Source organism: Carcharhinus amblyrhynchos, unplaced genomic scaffold (assembly GCF_965287045.1).
Source record: "Carcharhinus amblyrhynchos unplaced genomic scaffold, sCarAmb.v2.hapA scaffold_41, whole genome shotgun sequence".
NCBI classification, from domain to species: Eukaryota; Metazoa; Chordata; class Chondrichthyes; order Carcharhiniformes; family Carcharhinidae; genus Carcharhinus; species Carcharhinus amblyrhynchos.
The window spans coordinates 9,377-29,363 of record NW_027649782.1 but is presented as its reverse complement, the minus strand read 5'-3'; the positions used below and the strand labels follow the sequence as shown (position 1 = coordinate 29,363).

The 19,987-nt window shown below is 46.2% G+C and overlaps 1 protein-coding gene across 1 annotated transcript in view; it reads right to left on the bottom strand.

The window, feature by feature from the left end:
* The window catches only part of LOC145335793 (putative G-protein coupled receptor 139), a 28,898-nt gene extending 12,583 nt beyond the window's left edge, over positions 1 to 16,315 (bottom strand). Inside the window, exon 1 of the mRNA XM_080181524.1 lies at positions 16,219 to 16,315. Within this exon, the coding sequence (XP_080037650.1) occupies positions 16,219 to 16,315 (97 nt within the window). The remainder of the gene's footprint in view (positions 1 to 16,218) is intronic.
* Positions 16,316 to 19,987: the final 3,672 nt, after the last annotated feature.

Sequence of the window (19,987 nt, the reverse complement as noted above, 5' to 3'; positions counted from 1 at the left end):
CCCCAAACTAGGCGCATTTACAACTGCAGCAGGCAGGGCATTCCAGTCCCTCACCACCCTCTGGGTAAAGAACCTGCCCCTGACATCCGTCCTATAACTACCCCCCCTTAATTTAAAGCCATGCCCCCTCGTGCTAGCATTCTCCATCCGAGGAAAAAGGCTATCACCATCCACCCTATCTAAACCTCTAATCATCTTATATGTTTCTATAAGATCCCCTCTTAGCCGCCTTCTTTCCAGTGAAAACAACCCCAAATCCCTCAGTCTCTCCTCATAGGACCTCCCCTCCATACCAGGCAACATCCTGGTAAACCTCCTCTGCACCCTCTCCAAAGCCTCCACATCCTTCCTGTAATGTGGGGACCAGAACTGCACACAGTACTCCAAGTACTAGAATGGCTGGGGGAGGGAATTGAGATGAGGTGACTGAGAGCGAGGACGTTAACTTGCAAATAGAACCATAGAAAATTACAGCTCAGAAACAGGCCTTTTGGCCCTTCTTGTCTGTGCCGAGCCATTTTTCTGCCTAGTCCCACTGACCTGCACTTGGACCATATCCCTCCACACCCCTCTCATCCATGAACCCGTCCAAGTTTTTCTTAAATGTTAAAAGTGACCCCGCATTTACCACTTTATCCGGCAGCTCATTCCACACTCCCACCACTCTCTGTGTGAAGAATCCCCCCCTAATATTCCCTTTAAACTTTTCTCCTTTCACCCTTAACCCATGCCCTCTGGTTTTTTTCTCCCCTAGCCTCAGTGGAAAAAGCCTGCTTGCGTTCACTCTATCTATACCCATCAAAATCTTATACACCTCTATCAAATCTCCCCTCATTCTCCAGGGAATAAAGTCCTAACCTATTCAATCTCTCTCTGTAACTCAGCTTCTCAAGTCCTGGCAACATCCTGTGAACCTTCTCTGCACTCTTTCAACCTTATTAATATCCTTCCTGTAACTAGGTGATTACTGCAATTACATAAGAACATAAGAACATAAGAAATAGGAGCAGGAGTCGGCCATCTAGCCCTTCGAGCCTGCCCCGCCATTCAATAAGATCATGGCTGATCTGTTGTGGCTCAGTTCCACATTCCCGCCCTCTCCCCATAACCCTTAATCCCCTCTCTTATCAAAAACCCATCAACCCGCGTCTTAAAAATATTTAGTGAGGCAGCCTCCACCACTTCAACGGGCAGAGAATTCCAGAGATTCACCAGCCTTTGAGTGAAGGGTTATAACAAAGAAGTTATATTTGATCCCTTTACAACTGATACAAACCCTTAAAAAAAACCTTGTTAAAAATGTTTAAATGATTACATTTTGAAGAATTGCAAATTTTGCTTACTCAACTGCCTTCAGGTCAAAGGTCATCACCTATGTGATTATAACAAATACTGATTTTGTTGCTACATTACTACCATACAACTTGTACAGTTGCAACCTTACTTCAAGCAACATTGAATCTTAAAAGTAACACTTTGAATCAACACACTTGCAAATGAGATTCCAATTTAAGTCACCTCCCATATTAAGAAAATACATTTTTGAATGCATGAGCAAAAGTTCTATTTGAATTTTCCAATCCATATCACCCTGCCAATAAGTGAGCTTGCAATTTCTGGGTTGTACTCAGATCATGCTGGAGAAGGAGAAGAACAAAATCATACTGCTCAAAGTAACTAAAGTTTGAGAATTCTATTACAACAAGACGGTCACCCCCAAGTTGCTCCAGGTGTGAATAGCTCTTCGGCTGGAATTTCGTACATAAGATCTTAACTCTGGTTGAAATCCACACGAGCTCATGCATTGCTCAACATATAATCGAGGAGCCCAGAGGGAAATCTAAACTATTTACACAAGACTTCCTTTCACATATCCCAGAATCAAATTTCAAGGTGGTTTCTTTAATTATATTTGCAGTTGTGTTGCACGGAATGAACAGTGCTCTGTCTTAAGGCATATTACATTCCCATTTAAGATCTATTTGTAGAAATTATGGACTTTTCATGAAATGGGATGGGAGGGGTTAGCTGGAGGGAGGATAGCTGCTGCTCAGAAACAATGTTCAAGCCTCTTGTTCAACCTGGGATTGAGCACAGAAAATCAAGGCGCTCCAGTCAGTGCTGAGGGACATTGGACGAGATGTTAAAATCAAGGCCCATCTGCCTGCTCAGGTGGATGTAAAAGATCCCATGGAAGAAGAGCAGATGAACGGTGAACCTGTTGTTATTACTGTCACGAGAGAGGGAGCGCTTGATAGACGAATGGGACTGATGGTGGACAAGTCCCCAGGACCGGATGGAATGCATCCCAGGGTTCTGAAGGAAATGGCGGAGGTGATAGTGGATGCCTTAGTGATTATTTACCAAAAATTTGCTGGATTCCGGGGAACAGCCGGAAAATTGGAAAACGGCTAATGTTACGCCACTGTTTAAGAAAGGTAGCAGACAAAAGGCAGGGAATTATAGGCCGGTTAGTTTAATGTCTGTAGTTTGAAAAATGCTTGAATCCGTCATCAAAGAAGAAATAGCGAGGCACCTGGAAAGGAATGGTTTGATAGAGCAGATAAAGCATGGATTTGTTAAGGGGAAGTCGTGTTGGACGAATTTAGTGGATTTCTATTGGAGAAAGCTAGCACGAGGGGGCGTAGCTTTAAATTAAGGGGTGGTAGTTATAGGACGGATGTCAGAGGTAGGTTCTTTACCCAGAGGGTGGTGAGGGATTGGAATGCCCTGCCTGCTGTAAATGTGCCAAGTTTGGGGGCGTTTAAGAGATCCGTGGATAGGTTTATGGATAGAAAGGGATTGGTTTAGGTTAGAGGGTCATTGCTTTTTAATTGGTCGGTGCAACATCGTGGGCCAAAGGGCCTGTTCTGCGCTGTAATGTTCTATGTTCTATGTGGATGTGACTAGTGCGGTAGACAGAGGGGAACCGGTGATGTGGTGTCTTTCAAAAGACATTTGACAAGGTGCCTCATAAAAGGTTGCTACAGAAGGTTAGGGGGCATGGAGTTGGGGGTAGGATGTTAGCGTGGATAGAGGATTGGTTGTCAAATAGGAAGCAGAGAGTTGGTATCAATGGGTGTTATTCTGATTGGCGGTTGGTGGCTAGTGGAGTGCCGCAGGAATCGGTGCTGGGGCCTCAGCTATTTGCCATTTATATAGATGATCTGGAGGAGGGGGCTGAGTTTAGGGTGACGAAATTTGCTGATGACACGAAGATGAGCGGAAAAGCAAATTGCGCGGAGGGTGTGGAAAGTCTGCAGAGGGATCTAGATAGGCTGAGCGAGTGGGCAAACATAAGAACATAAGAAATAGGAGCAGGAGTAGGCCATCTAGCCCTTCGAGCCTGCCCCGCCATTCAATAAGATCATGGCTGATCTGTCGCTGCTCAGTTCCACTTTCCCGCCCTCTCCCCATAACCCTTAATCCCCTCTCTTATCAAAAACCCATCAACCCGCGTCTTAAAAATATTTAGTGAGGCAGCCTCCACCACTTCAACGGGCAGAGAATTCCAGAGATTCACCACCCTTTGAGTGAAGAAGTTCCTCCTCAACTCCGTTCTAAACCACCCCCCCTTTATCTTGAGGCTGTGCCCTCTAGTCCTACTGTCCTTTCTGAGCGGGAAGAGCCTCTCCACCTCTATCCTATCCATCCCATTCATCGTCTTATATGTCTCAATGAGATCTCCCCTCATTCTTCTAAACTCTAACGAGTACAAGCCTAGTTTATTCAGCCTCTCCTCATAGCTCAACCACCTTAACTCCGGTATCAGCCTAGTAAACCTCCTCTGCAATCCCTCCAAGGTCAAAATATCCTTGCGTAAGTACGGCGACCAAAACTGCACAGTACTCCAGCTGCGGCCTCACCAATGCCGTATACAGCCGCAGCAAGACCTCCCTACTTTTATATTCAATCCCCCTCACTATGAAGGCCAGCATCCCATTCGCCTTCCTGACCACCTGCTGCACCTGCAGGCTGGGTTTTTGCGACTCATGCACAAGGACCCCGAGGTCCCTCTGCACTGTTGCATGCTGCAGTTTTTCGCCACGTAAGTAATAGTCCTTCCTACCATTATTCCTACCAAAGTGGACAACCTCACATTTGCCAACATTAAATTCCATTTGCCAGTTCCTGGCCCGTTCGCCCAGCCTATCTAGATCCTTCTGCAGACTCTCCACACCCTCTGCACAATTTGCCGTTCCACCAATCTTGGTGTCATCAGCAAATTTCAACACCATACACTCGGTTCCCTCCTCCAGATCATCTATATAAATGGTAAATAGCTGAGGCCCCAGCACCAACACCTGGGGCACTCCACTAGTCACCAACTGCCAATCCGAATAGTACCCATTGACCCCCACTCTCTGCCTCCTATTTGATAGCCAATCCTCTATCCACGCTAACACCCTACCCCCAACTCCATGCCCCCTGACCTTCTGAAATAACCTCTTGTGAGGTACCTTGTAAAACGCCTTCTGAAATTCAAGAAAGACCACATCCACCGGCTCTCCTCTATCCACCGCCCTAGACACATCTTCATAGAACTCCAATAAATTTGTCAGACACGACTTCCCCTTAACAAAACCGTGCTGCGTCTGCTCTATCAAACAATTCTCCTCCAGATGCCTCGCTATTTCCTCCTTGATCACGGATTCTAACATTTTACCTACAACAGATGTTAAACTAACCGGCCTATAATTCCCTGCCTTTTGCCTGCCACCCTTCTTAAACAACGGCGTAACATTAGCCGTTTTCCAATCTTCCAGCACTTCCCCGGAATCCAGCGATGTTTGGAAAATAACCACCAAGGCATCCACTATCACCTCTGCCATTTCTTTCAGAACCCTCGGATGCATTCCATCCAGACCTGGGGACTTGTCCACAATCACCCCCCCCCCCCCCCCCCCCCCAGGCTCCAGTCTGTTGAGCACTGCCTCTCTAGTAACAATAATGTCATTCAGGCTCTCCACTCCTACCTGGACCTGGCAGATGGAGTACAATGTTAGCAAGTGTGAGGTTATCCACTTTGGCAGAAATAATAGTAGGAGGGATTAAAGGGCGAAAAGCTGCAGCATGCTACAGTGCAGAGGGACCTGGGGGTCCTTGTGCATGAGTCGCAAAAACCCAGTCTGCAGGTGCAGCAGGTGGTCAGGAAGGCGAATGGAATGTTGGCCTTTTTAGCGAGGGGGATTGAATATAAAAGCAGGGAGGTCTTGCTGCAACTGTACAGGGCACTGGTGAGGCCGCAGCTTGAGTACTGTGTGCAGTTTTGGTCGCCGCACTTGCGCAAGGATATTTTGGCCTTGGAGGGAGTGCAGAGGAGGTTCACTAGGCTGATACTGGAGATGAGGGGGTTGGACTATGAAGAGAGACTAAATAGACTGGGTCTGTACTCGTTGGAGTTTAGAAGGATGAGGGGGGATCTTATAGAGACGTATAAGATAATGAAAGGGATGGATAGGGTAGAGGTAGAGAGATTCTTCCCGCTTAGAAAGGGTAGTAGGGCTAGAGGGCACAGCCTCAAGATAAGGGGGGGGGGTGCAGTTCAGATCGGAGTTGAGGAGGAACTTCTTCACTCAAAGGATGGTGAATCTCTGGAATTCTCTGCCCGTTGAAGTGGTGGAGGCTGTTTCGCTGAATATATTTAAGTCACGGGGCGATAGGTTTTTGACAGACAAGGGAATTAAGGGTTATGGGGAGAAAGCGGGAAAGTGGAACTGATCCACTTCAGATCAGCCATGATCGTAGATCATAGATCATAGACCCCTACAGCCCTGAAAGAGGCCCTTCGACCCATTGAGTCTGCACCGAACACAATCCTACCCAGACCCTACCCCTATATCCCTATATATTGTACCCACTAATCCCTCAAATCGTCGCTATCCAGGGTTAGGCCAATCAACCTAACCCGCACATCTTTGGACTGTGGGACAAAACCCATGCAGACACGAGGAGAATGTGCAAACTCCACACGGACAGTGACCCGAGCCGAGAATCGAACCCAGGACCCTGGAGCTGTGAAGCAACAGTGCTAACCACTGTGCTACCGTGCCGCCCTTATCTTATTGAATGGCGGAGCAGGCTCGAAGGGCTAGACGACCTACTCCTGCTCCTATTTCTTATGTTCTTATGTGACCAAAACTGTACACAATACTCTAAATTCGGCCTCACCAATGCTTTATATAACCTTACCATAACACTCCAACTTTTATACTTGACACTCCGATTTATAAGGGCCAATGTACCAAAAGCACTCTTTATGACCCTATCCCCCTGTGACGTCACTTTTAGGGAATTCTGTACCTGTATTCCCAGATCCCTCTGTTCAACTGCACTCTTCAGAGTCCTACCATTTATCCTGTACGTTCTACTTTGGTTTGTCCTTCCAAAGTGCAATACCTCACATTTGTCTGCGTTAAACTCCATCTGCCATTTTTCAGCCTATTTTTCTAGTTGGTCCAAGTCCCTCTGCAAACTTTGAAAACCTTCCTCACTGTCCACTACACCTCCAATGTTTGTATCATCAGCAAATTTGCTGATCCAATTTACCACATTATCATCCAGATCGTTGATATAGATGACAAACAACAATGGACCCAACACCGATCCCTGCGGCACACCACTAGTCACAGGCCTCCACTCAGAGAACCAATCCTCCACAACCACTCTCTGGCTTCTTCTATTGATGTGGGAATGCCGGCGTTGGACTGGTGTAAGCACAGTAAAAAGTCTGACAACACCAGGTTTTAGTCCAACCGATTTATTTGATAATAGACTCACAAGCTTTCGAGGTTTCCCTCTTCGTCAGGTGAATGGAGAGTTCTGGCCTTAGACAGAGCATATCTGAGGCCAGAACTCTCCATTCACCTGACGAAGAGGGAAACCTCGAAAGCTTGTGAGTCTATTATCAAATAAATCGGTTGGACTAAAACCTGGTGTTGTCAGACATTTTACTTCTTCTATTGAGCCAGTGTCTAATCCAATTTACTACCTCCCCATCTATACCTAGCGACTGAACCTTCCTAACTAACCTCCCATGAGGGACCTTGTCAAAGGTCTTGCTGAAATCCAGGTAGACAACATCCACCGCCTTCCCTTCATCCACTTTCCTGGTAACCTCCTCGAAAGACTCCAACAGATTGGTCAAACATGACCTACCACACACAAAGCCATGTTGACTCTCCCTAATAAGTCCCTGTCTATGCAAATATTTGTAGATCCTATCCCTTATCACAACTTCCAATAACTGGCCAACCACTGACGTCAAACTTACTGGCCTGTAATTTCCCAGATTTCTTTTGGAACCTTTTTTTAAACCATGGAACAACATGAGCCACCCTCCAATCATCCGGCACCACCCCCGTGAATATTGACATTTTAAATATGTCTGCCAGGGTCCCTGCAAGTTCAACACGAGCCTCCCTCAAGGTCTGTGGGAATACCCTGTCCGGTCCTGAGGATTTATCCACTCTGATTTGCCTCAAGACAGCCAGCACCTCCTCCCCTTTAATCTGTAAAGGTTCCATGACCTCCTTACCTGTTTGCCCTATTTCTGTAGACTTCACGCCCATTTCCTCAGTAAATACGGATGCAAAAAACCCATTTAGTATCTCCCCCAACTCTTTTGGTTCCATACACAGTCTACCACTCTGGTCTTCAAGAGGACCAATTTTATCCCTCGCGATCCTTTTGCTCCTAACATACCTATGGAAGCTTTTTGGATTTTCCTTCACTCTGTCTGCCAAAGCAACCTCATGCTTTCTTTTAGCCCTCCTGATTTCCCTCTTAAGGGAAATTTTTTATACGCCTTGAGCATCTGATCTGTTCCTTGCTGCCTGTACATTTCATACAGCTCTCCCTTCCTCTTATTAATCAGTGTTACAATCTCCTGTGAGAACCAAGGTTCCTTTTCCCAATTTACTTTGCCTTTAATCCTGACAGGAACATACAAACTCTGCACTCTCAAAATGTCTCCTTTGAGAAGGAGAAATAGAGAAGGTTTGTAGACAGTGTAAGAGGGAGGATAGACGGGTGATAGAGAAGGGGATCACTCAGACTGAAGGTTTGAGATGTGTCTATTTTAACGCCAGGAGTGTTGTGAATAAAGTGGATGAGCTTAGGGCGTGGATTGCTGCTTGGAAATGTGATGTGGTGGCCATTACAGAGACTTGGATGTCTCAGGGACAGGACTGGATACTTCAAGTGCTGGGTTTCAGATGTTTCAGGAGGGACAGGGAGGGAGGTAAAAGAGGTGGGGGAGTGGCACTGTTGATCAGGGATAGTGTCATGGTTATAGAGAAGGTGGACACCGTGGAGGGATTGTCTATGGAGTCTCTGTGGGTGGAAGTTCAGAACAGGAAGGGGTCGATAACTTTACTGGGTGTTTTCTATAGGTCGCCCAATAGTAACAGGGATGTTGAGAAGCAGATAGGGAAACTGATCCTGGAGAGATGTAGTAATAATAGAGTAATAACAGAGACTTTAATTTCCCAAATATCGATTGGAATATCCTTAGGGTTTGGATGGGGAAGAGTTTGTTAGGTGTGTTCAGGAGGGTTTCCTGACACAGTACGTGGATAAGCCTACGAGAGGAGAGGCTGTACTCGATCTGGTATTGGCAAATGAACCTGGACAGGTGTCGGATCTCTCAGTGGGAGAGCAGTTTGGGGATAGTGATCATAACTCCATCTCCTTTACTCTAGCATTGGAAAGAGATTGGATCAGGGAGGTTTTGGTAGGTAATGGGAACTGTGGTGCACAAAAGTTGTAATGAACCTCGTCAAAAAGAAACGAAAAGTGTACAAAAGGTTCCGAGAATTAGACGATGTTAGGGATCTAGAGGAGTATATGGCTTGCAGGAAGGAACTTAAGAAGGAAATTAGGAGAGACAGAAGGGGTCATGAGAAGGCCTTGGCAGGTAAGATTAAAGAGAACCCTAAGGTGTTCTACAAATATGTGAAGAGTAAAAGGATGAGATGTGAAGGAATAGGACTTATAAAATGTGACGGTGGGAAAGTTTGTACAGAACCGGTAGAAATAGCAGAGGCGCTTAATGAATACTTTACCTCGGTATTCACAGTGGAAAAAGCTCTGGGTGGTTGTACTGCAGGCTTGTGGCAGACTGAAAAGATTGAGCATGTGGACATTAAGAAGGAAGATGTGTTGGAACTTTTGAATAGCATCAAGATAGACAAGTTGCCGGGACCAGATGGGACGTACCCCGGGTTACTGTAGGAGGCGGGGGAAGAGATGGCAGAGCCTCTGGCGATGATCTTTGCGTCGCTAATGGAGACAGGAGAGGTTCCAGAGGATTGGAGGATTGCGGATGTGGTTCCTATATTTGAGAAAGGGAATAGGGGTAGCCCAGGAAATTACTGACCAGTGAGTCTAACCACAGTGGTTGGTGAGTTGATGGAGAAGATCCTGAGAGACAGGATTTATGCACATTTAAAGAAGTTTAGTCTGCTCAAAAGTAGTCAGCATGGCTTTGTCAAAGGCAGGTCGTGCCTTATGAGCCTGGTTGAGTTCTTCGAAAGTGTGACTAAATACATTGATGAAGAAAGAGCGGTAGATGTGATTTATATGGACTACAGCAAGGCATTCGATAAGGTCCCCCATGCAAGACTACTTGAGGTAGAGAGATTCTTCCCACTTAGAAAGGAAAACAGAACTAGAGGGCACAGTCTCAAAATAAGGGGGAGTGTGCAGTTTAGAACGGAGTTGAGGAGGAACTTCTTCACTCAAAGGGTGGTGAATATCTTGAATCCTCTACCCATTAAAGTGGTGGAGGCTACCTTGTTGAATAAGTTTAAGTCACGGGTGGATAGATTTCTGATAGACAAGGGGATTAAGAGTTATGGGGAGAAAGCGGGAAAGTGGAACTGATCCACTTCAGATCAGCCATGATCTTATTGAATGGTGGGGCAGGCTTGAAGGGCTAGATGGCCTACTCCTGCTCCTATTTCTTATGTTCTAATGAAAGTGAGAGGGAATGGGATCCAAGGGGACGTTGCCTTGTTGATCCAGAACTGGCTTGCCCGCAGAAGGCAGAGAGTGGTTGTAGATGGGTCTTTTTCTGTATGGAGGTCAGTCACCCATGGAGTGTCCCAGGGATCTGTTCTGGGACCCTTGCTGTTTGTGATTTTTATAAATGACCTGGATGAGGAACTGGAGGGATGGGTTGGTAAGTTTGCCGTTGACACGAAGTTTGGTGGCTTTGTGGATAGTCAGAAGTTGCAGCGTGACATAGATAGGATGCAAGACTGGGCGGAGAAGTGGCAGATGGACTTCAACCTGGATAAATGTGTAGTGGTACATTTTGGCAGGACCAATGAGTATAATATTAAGGGTAAGACTCTTAGCAGTGTAGAGGATCAGAAGAACCTTGGGGCTCGCAGGTAGATGTGGTTAAGAAGTTATATGGTGTACTGGCCTTCATCAATTGAGGGATTGAGTTTAGGAGTTGGGAGATAACGCTACAGCTTTATAAGACCCTAGTCAGACCTCATTTGGAGTACTTTTCTCAGTTCTGGTTGCCTCATTACAGGGGGGATATGGAAGCTGTTGAAAGGTTGCAGAGGAGATTTACAAGGATGTTGCCTGGATTGGGTGGCATGCCTTATGAGGATAGGTTGAGCTCGGTCTTTTCTCCTTGGAGAACATAGAACATAGAACATAGAACATTACAGCGCAGAACAGGCCCTTCGGCCCACGATGTTGCGCCGACCAGTTACAAAAACAATACAGTTGCAACATTACACTGCGACTCCTAAATTCAATCCCCCTACCAATAAACTTAAATAAATAAATAAATAAAGGCGAAGGATGAGGGGTGACCTGGTAGAGGTGTATAAGATGTTGAAAGGTATTGATCAGGTAGATTCTCAGGGGCTTTTCCCCAGGGCTGAAATGGCTGCCACAAGAGGACACAGGTTTAAGGTGCTGGGGAGTAGGTACAAAGGAGATGTCGGGGTAAGTTTTTCACTCAGAGGGTGGTGGGTGAATGGAATCAGCTGCCGTCGGTGGTGATGGAGGCAAATTCAATAGGGTCTTTTAAGAGATTTCTGGATGAGTACATGGGACTTAATAGGATTGAGGGTTAGTAGATAGCGATATGATTGGCGCATCTTGTGTTCTAAGTTGATCTTTCTCTACACCCCAGCTATCACTGAATTTACCTATTTCTGCTCCTAATTCCTATGTAATTTTGTTATGAGTTTTTAGCTGTTCTACTGGTGCCTATTATGTGTTTTAATAGTCTGCTACGACTGTCAACAATTTTTGTAGATGCACCCAGAAAGCATTCTTTCAGGTTGTATCACAGCTTGGTATGGCTGCTGCTCTGTCCAAGACTGTAAGAAACCCCAATGGGTCATGAACAAAGCCCAGTCCATCACACAAAAAGCCTCCCATCCATTGACTCCACCTACACTTACAGCTGTCTCATGAAAGCAGGATAATCAAAGGCCCCATGCACCCCGGACATACTCCCACATTCCAAAAATGTGATGGGTGGCACAGTAGCACAGTGGGTTAGCACTGCTGCTTCACAGCTCCAGGGGCCTGGGTTTGATTCCCGGCTCGGGTCACTGTCTGTGTGGAGTTTGCACATTCTCCCCGTGTCTGCATGGGTTTCCTCCAAGTACTCCGTTTCCCTCCCACAGTCCAAAGATGTGTGGGTTAGGTTGAATGGCCATGCTAAAAAAAAAATTGCTCCTTAGTGTCCTAGGTTCGAGGGATTAGTGGGTATAATATGTAGCGATGTGGGGGTAGGGCCTGGGTGGGATTGTGTTTGGTGCAGACTCGATGGGCCGAAGAGCCTCTTTCTGCACTGTAGGGTTTCTATGATTCGATGACTGTGATAGTCTCTTTCACTTTCTTCCATTGGGAAAAAGATACAAAAGTCTGAGGTCACATACCAACTGACTCAGGAACAACTTCTTCCTTGCTGCCATCAGACTTTTGAATGGACTTACCTTGCATTAAGCTGATCTTTCTGTACACCCTAGCTCTGACTCTAACACTACATTCTGCACTCTCTCCTTCTCTATGAATGGTATGCTTTGTCTGAATAGCAAGCAAGAAACAATACTTTTTACTGTATAGGAAGAATTTGCAGACTCCGCACAGACAGTGACCCAAGCCAGGAATCGAATCCGGCTTCCTGGTGCTGTGAGTCAGCAATGCTAACCACTATCCCACTCATACTGACAGCTAATAAGAGCAACTTGGTGCATTTGTAATGCAATATTGAGTTTGACTGTGGAATTTCGCATATTAAAGTTCTTCGCAATAAATTAACATTAATCTACATCTTGACATGCAATGGTGAATCCAAAACGACTATCTGTCACAGGGTTCCCCATTTGTACCATTGGCAGTCAAAGTAATCATGAACCAATGATGCACATTTGATCATAGAATCCCCACAGTGCAGAATCATGCCTTATTGGACAGAATCAGACATGAGGCATGTTACCCAGACCCTATCCCCATAACTCCATGTACCTGCCCACCAATCCATCTAACCTGCAATTTAGCATGGCCAATCCACCTGAGTTGGATCTCAAACAATGGAATACGGGAAAGAGATAGCGAATCTGGTGAAGTGGTGCAATGACAATAATCTTCATCTCAATGCCAACAACATGAAGGATATAGACATCGACTTCAGGAAGCGTAGCGAAGGACATGTCCCTGTCACCATCGATGAGGACGAAATAGTAAGGGTCAAGAGCTTCTCATTTCCAGGTTTCCAGATCACCATGATTCCGCCTGCGCCCCCCTCCCAACCCCGTGCCAACACTACAGTTAGCAAAGGTCACCAATGCTTCTACTTTCTCAGAAGACTAAGGAAATTTGGCACGTCCGCTCAACAACTGTCACCAACTTATCAGATGCACCCAGAAAGCATTCTTTCCGGTTGTATCACAGCTTGGCATGACTCTTGCTCTGACCAAGACCGCAGGAAACTACAAAGGGTCGTGAACAAAGCCCTGTTCATCTCACAAACGAGCCTACCATCCATTGACTCTGTCTACACTTCCCACTGCCTCAGAAAAGCAGCCAGCATAATCGTGGACTCCATGCACCCCGGACAATCTTTCTTCCAACTTCTTCCTTCAGGAAAAAGATACAAAAGTTTGAAGTTATGTACCAACCGACTCAAGATTAATGTCTTCTCTGCTGTCATCAGACATTTTGAATGGACCTGCCTTACACTAAGTTGATCTTTCTCTGCATCCCTGCTATGACTGTAACATGACATTCTGCACCCTCTCTATGAATGGTATGCTTTGTTTAGTGTGCAAGAAACTTTTCACTGTATACTAATGCATGTGACATAATAAATCAACTCAAATCATCCTGGTGAATCTCCTCTGCATCCCTTCTGGTGTAATCGCATTCTTCCTATAATGTGGTGACCAGATCTGCACACAGTGCTGTAGCTCTGGCCTCACCAAAGGAAGAAGGTGGGATGGAGGGGACAGTCTGAGTGAGGTGCTCTTTTGGAGGGTCTGTCCAGACTCAATAGGCCAAATGGCCTCTTTCTGCACTGTAAGGATTCTATGGTTCTAATCGATGAGGTCCTGTAAATCCAATGGTGAACTAACAATAGCTAGTTTTGGTGTGCATAATTTCAGGTCAGGAGTGGGTTGGATAGGTACGGCTCCAACAATACTCAAGGAACTCGATGCCATCCAGGACAAAGCAGCCCCGCTTGATTGGTATCACATCCACAAACATACACTTCCTCCACCACTGAATCTCAGACGCAGCAGTGTGTACTATCTACAAGATGCACTGCAGCAATTCAACAAAAGTCTTTGAACAGCACTTTCCAAACCCATGACCACTTCCATCTAGAGGAATAAGGGTAGCAGATGCATGGGAACACCACTACCTGCAAGTTTTCCTCCAAGCCACACACCATCCTGACTTGGAAATATATTTTACCCAGGTGCTGGGTCAAAATCCTGGAATCCATTGTAGGTCAATCCAAAGCATGTGGGCTGTTGCAATTCAAGAAGGCAGCTCAGCACCACCTTCTCAAGAAGCAACTTGGGTTTGGTAATAAATGCTGGCCAGCCAACAAAGCCCGTGTCCCACAAATGAATATAAAAATAACTTGGTCAAGGTGCTATGTATTTCTGGACAGTGTCTCAAAATAAAACTTCTTGCCCAATTTTTGTTACGTTTGTTTCCCCCACTTTTTGTGCCAAACCATCACAAACTGTATCCCCATTTGCTCTGGATACTGTGAGTAAACTCAGTATGATCCACTGCCCTAGACTGCCCACAAGACAATTACAGGGCTAAGCAGTATAACAACATTCTCAAAATTCCATGCTGGGGAAATTGATATTCACCTGAAAATTCATGAATGAATAAAAATTAAATCTATGAATGCAGGCACAGAGTAACATAAACTCAGCAGTGGCACAGTGGTTAGCACTGCTGTCTCACAGTGCCAGAGACCTTGGGTTCGATTCCCAGCTTGGGTCATTGTGTGCAGAGTTTGCACATTCTCCCCCTTGTCTAATTTGATTTATCATTGCCACATGTATTAGCATGCTATATGAACCTGCATGCTCTGTAGGTTCACATAACGTTCATAGAGAAGGAAACAAGAGAGTGCAGAATGTAGTGTTACAGTCATAGCTAGAGTGTAGAGAATGATCAACTAAATGCAAGGGAAGTCCATTCAAAAGTTTGATAGCAGTAGGGAAGGAGCTGTTTTTGAGTTGGTTGGTATGTGACCTCAGAGTTTTGTATCTTTTTCCCAAAGGAAGAAGGTGGAAGAGAGAATGTCCGGTGTGTGTGGGGTCCTTAGTTATGCTGACTGCTTTGCCGAGGCAGTGGGAAGTGTAGACAGAGTCAATAGGTGGGAGGCTGGTTTGTGTGATGGATTGGGCTACATTCACGACATTTTGTAGTTCCTTGCAGTTTTGGGCAGAGCAGGAGCCACATCGAGCTGTAATACAAACAAAAAGAATGCTTTCTATGGTGCATCTGTAAAAGTTGGTGAGAGTCATAGCTGTCATGACAAATTTCCTTAGTCTTCTGAGAAAGTAGCGGCATTGGTGGGCTTTCTTAACTAGTGTCAGCATGGGGGGGCGGGGGGGGGGGGCGGTGGGGGAGGGAGCCAGGACAAATTGTTAGTGATCTGGACACCTAAAAACTTGAAGTTCCTGACCCTTTCTACTTCATCCCTGTTGATGTAGACAGGGGCATGTTCTCCTTTGCGCTTCCTGAAGTTCATGGCAATCATTTGTTGACATTGCGGGAGAGATTATTGTTGCTGTACTAGTTCACCGGATCCTCTCTCTCATTCCTGTACTCTGTCTCATCTGTGTGGGTTTCTTCCGGATGCTCCAGTTTCCTCCCTCAGTCCGAATGATGTGCTGGTTAGGGTGCATTGGTGGTGCTAAATTCTCCCACAGTGTACCCAAGAGGCACCAGAGTGTGGTGATAGTAACTTCATTGCAGTGTTAACATAAGCCAGTTTGTTACACAAATGAAACACTAATAAACAAATCTATAAAACTTAAAATCACTAAAATCGGAAATGGTCACAGCAATTAGAGGCTGAACCTGCGAGAAATATTTACAGCCTAACCAATCTGACACATTGATATCTATACCACTTATCTGCTCGCGAAAACTTGCATTCAAAGTAATTTCACTCTGTTCTGCCAAAATTAATATACTTTAAAAAAAGACCCTCAGCATGTTCAAAACACATGGACATTATTTGACAGAATTATTTAAAGTTTAATATTTATTTTTTCGTGTCACAAGTAGGCTTACATTAACACTGCAATTAAGTTACTGTGAAAGCCCCCTAGTGGCCATACCCTGGCACCTGTTTGGGTACACTGAGGGAGAATTTAGCACGGTGAATGCACCCTAACCAGCAGGTCTTTCGGGCTGCAAACTGGAGCATCTGGAGGAAACCCACGCAGACACGGGGAGAATATACAGACTCCGCAGAGACAGTGACCGAAACTGGGAATTGAATGCATGTCCCTGGCGCTGTGAGGCAGCAGCGCTAACCACTGTGCCACTGTGCTGCCCTGACAACATCACTTTACACAAAATGGCCTTATTTTCAATTATTTTCGCTGTTGTTAAGTTGGCAACATGAAAAATGGAAGAGCAGAAGGCATGGATTAAGATTCAACGCTGTGCTAAAGCCTGCCTCCTGCAGTAACCTACCAGGAACACTGACTGCTGCCAACACGGGGTAGTAAATCTTTTGTACGTCTTCGAGCGCCCACAGAATCCTGAGCTTGGCCAGGAAAGCGAGTGACATTTTCACCCTATAGGTAAGGATTAATGATCCGATGCTCCTGTTGCCGGGAGTGATTCCCTGGCTGACACCCTGGATATGTTTCTCCTTATTTATAGGAAAATGAATCCACTGGGTCAGAAAATTCCATGGTGGCTTCATTTATTCATAGTCACTGAACAAACAGCTAACGTCAACATCTGTCACCCACCAGGGTTTATTGGTAACGGCACACCTCCCAGTGAGATAATGGCAGGGAGCCCTGCATAAATATTCCTTATTCCTATAATCCTAAGAAGAATTTCCACAGACGTATTTTCTGAACAAAATGATCACCGGGACACTCATTTACCTCAGTAACGTGTTATAAGGAGAGGCTGCACAAACTAGGGATATTTTCTCTGGAGTGGCGGGGGCTGAAGGGAGGTCTGATGGAAATCTAAAAAATGATGAGAGGCACAGAGAGTGTTAACAGTTACAATCTTTTTCCCAGATTTGAAATGTTTAATACTAGGGGACATGGGCTTAAGGTGAGAGCAGGAAAGTTCAAAGGAAAAGAGTGGTTGGTGTCTGGAATGTGCTGTCGGGAGTGGTGGTGGATGCGATAGGGGCATTTAAGGGGCATTTAGATAAGAACATGAATATGCAAGGAACAAAGGGACATGGACCAATGACAAGCAGAAGGGATGAGTTAAATTTGGCATCATGTTCGGCACAACATGGTGGGCTGAACGGCCTCGTCCTGTGCTGCACTGTTCTATGCTCTAATGTAGATAACAAGAGTTCTCTCATTCAGAGAGGAAAAAGCTACAAAAACTGTAAAATTCTTGGAACACCCACACATGCTATTTTCCCATTTAGGACTGTTAATCCGCCTTCCAAGCAGATTAACAGTCACTGAACGGGATCATGGGCATTCCTTCTGGTTTCCAATCATGGAACATAAGAACATAAGAAATAGGAGCAGGAGTAGGCCATCTAGCCCTTCGAGCCTGCCCCGCCATTCAGTAAGATCATGGCTGATCTGAAGTGGATCAGTTCCACTTTCCCGCTCTCTCCCCATAACCCTTAATCCCCTTGTCTATCAGAAGCCTATTACCCGTGACTTAAACATATTCAACAAGGCAGCCTCCACCACTTCAATGGGCAGAGAATTCCAGAGATTCACCACCCTCTGAGAGAAGAAGTTCCTCCTCAACTCTGTTCTAAACTGACCCCCCCCCCCACCTTATTTTGAGGCTGTGCCCTCTAGTTCTGGTTTCCTTTCTAAGTGGAAAGAATCTCACTCCCTCGACCCTATCTAGCCCCTTCAGTACCTTATATGTCTCTATAAGATCTCCCCTCAGCCTTCTAAAGTCCAACGAGTACAGGCCCAATCTACTCAATCTCTCCTCATAAGCTAACCCCCTCATCTCCGGTATCAACCTGATGAACCTTCTCCCTCCAAGGCTTATCCTTTCACAAATAAGGGGACCAAAACTGCACACAGTACTCCAGCTGCGGCCTCACCAGTGCCCTGTACAGTTGCAGCAAGACCTCCCTACTTTTATATTCTATCCCCCTCACTATAAAGGCCAACATCCCATTCGCCTTCTTGATCACCTGCTGCACCTGCAGACTGGGTTTGAGATTCATGCACCTGTTGTCATTTTTCCCATTTAAATAAGATACCATTTTTATTTCATAGGGTTAGGGTTGAGGGTTTGGATTAAGCTGAGGGTTAGGGGTTAGGATAAGGGTTAGGGGTGAGGGTGAGGGTTAGGGTTAGGGGTTAGGGATAAGGTTAGGGGTTACGGTTAGGATTAAAGGGCAGGGTCTGCATTAGCGTTAGGGTGAGGGTTAGGGTGAGGGTTAGGGGATGGGGTTAGGGTTAAGGTTAGGGTTAGGGTTAGGGTTTAAGGGTTAGGGTTAGCATTAGGGTTAAAGTTAGGGTTAGGGTGAGGGGTTGAGTTGGGTTAGGGTCAGGGTTAGCGTTGAGTTCGGGTTAGGGTTAGGATTAGGGTTTGGGTTAGGGTTAGGATTAGGGTTTGGGGTGAGGGTTTGGATTAAGGTGACGGTTAGGGGTTAGGGGAAGGTTTAGGGATGAGGGTTAGGGTGAGGGGGAAGGGTGAAGGGGAAGGGTTAGGGGTTAGGGTTAGGGTTAGGGTTAGGGTTAGGGGTTAGGGTTAGGGTTAGGCTTAGGGGTTATGGGTTCGGGTTAGGGTTAGGGGTTCGGGTTAGGGTTAGGGGTTCGGGTTGCGGTTAGGGGTTAGGGTTGCGGTTAGGGTTAGGGTTAGGGGTTAGGGGTTAGGGTTAGGGTTAGGCTTAGGGGTTATGGGTTCGGGTTAGGGTTAGGGGTTCGGGTTAGGGTTAGGGGTTCGGGTTGCGGTTAGGGGTTAGGGTTGCGGTTAGGGTTAGGGTTAGGGGTTAGGGGTTAGGGTTAGGGTTAGGCTTAGGGGTTAGGGGTTCGGGTTAGGGTTAGGGGTTTGGGTTAGGGTTAGGGGTTCGGGTTGCGGTTAGGGGTTAGGGTTGCGGTTAGGGTTAGGGTTAGGGTTAGGGGTTAGGGGTTAGGGTTGCGGTTAGGGTTAGGGTTAGGGTTAGGGTTAGGGGTTAGGGTTAGGGTTAGGCTTAGGGGTTATGGGTTCGGGTTAGGGTTAGGGGTTCGGGTTAGGGTTAGGGGTTAGGGTTGCGGTTAGGGGTTAGGGTTGCGGTTAGGGTTAGGGTTAGGGTTAGGGGTTAGGGTTAGGGTTAGGCTTAGGGGTTATGGGTTCGGGTTAGGGTTAGGGGTTCGGGTTAGGGTTAGGGATTCGGGTTAGGGTTAGGGGTTCGGGTTAGGGTTAGGGGTTCAGGTTGCCGTTAAGGGTTAGGGTTGCGGTTAGGGTTAGGGTTAGGGTTAGGGGTTAGGGTTAGGGTGAGGGGTTAAGGTTAGGGGTTAGGTTTAGGGTTAGGGTTTAGGGTTAGGTTTAGGGTTTGGTTTAGGGTTCGGGTTCGGATGAGGATTAGGGTTAGGGTTAGGGGTTAAGGTTCGGGGTTAGGTTTAGCGTTAGGGTTAGGTTTAGGGGTTAAGGTTAGGGGTTAGGTTTAGGGGTTAGGGTTTGGGGTTAGGATTACGGTTAGGTTTAGGGCTCGGGGTTAGGGTTTGGGTTAGGGTTAGGGTTTAGGGTTAAGGTTAGGGTTTGGTTTAGGGTTAGGATTCGGATGAGGATTATGGTTAGGGTTAGGGGTTAAGGTTCGGGGTTAGGTTTAGCGTTAGGGTTAGGTTTAGGGGTTAAGGTTAGGGTTTAGGTTTAGGGGTTAGGGTTTGGGGTTAGGATTACGGTTAGGTTTAGGGTTCGGGGTTAGGGTTTGGGTTAGGGTTAGGGTTTAGGGTTAAGGTTAGGGTTAGGTTTCGGGTTAAGGGTTAGGCTTAGGGGTTAGGGTTAGGGATAGGGTTTCGGGTTAGGGTTAGGGTTAGGCTTAGGGTTAGGTTTAGTGTTCGGGTTCGGGTTTAGGGTTATGATTAGGGTTAGGGTTTAGGGTTAGGGTTAGGTTTAGGGGTTAGGTTTAGGGTTAGGGTTAGCGTTAGGGGGTTAGGGTTAGGGTTAGTGTTAGGGGTTAGGGTTAGGGTTAGGGTTAGCATTCTGGCTCAGATTAGGGTTGGGTTTCTTGTTAGAGTTGTGGTTGGGATTCAGTTTAGTGTTCAGGATATGGCTGGTGATAGGTTTAGGGGTTAGAGTT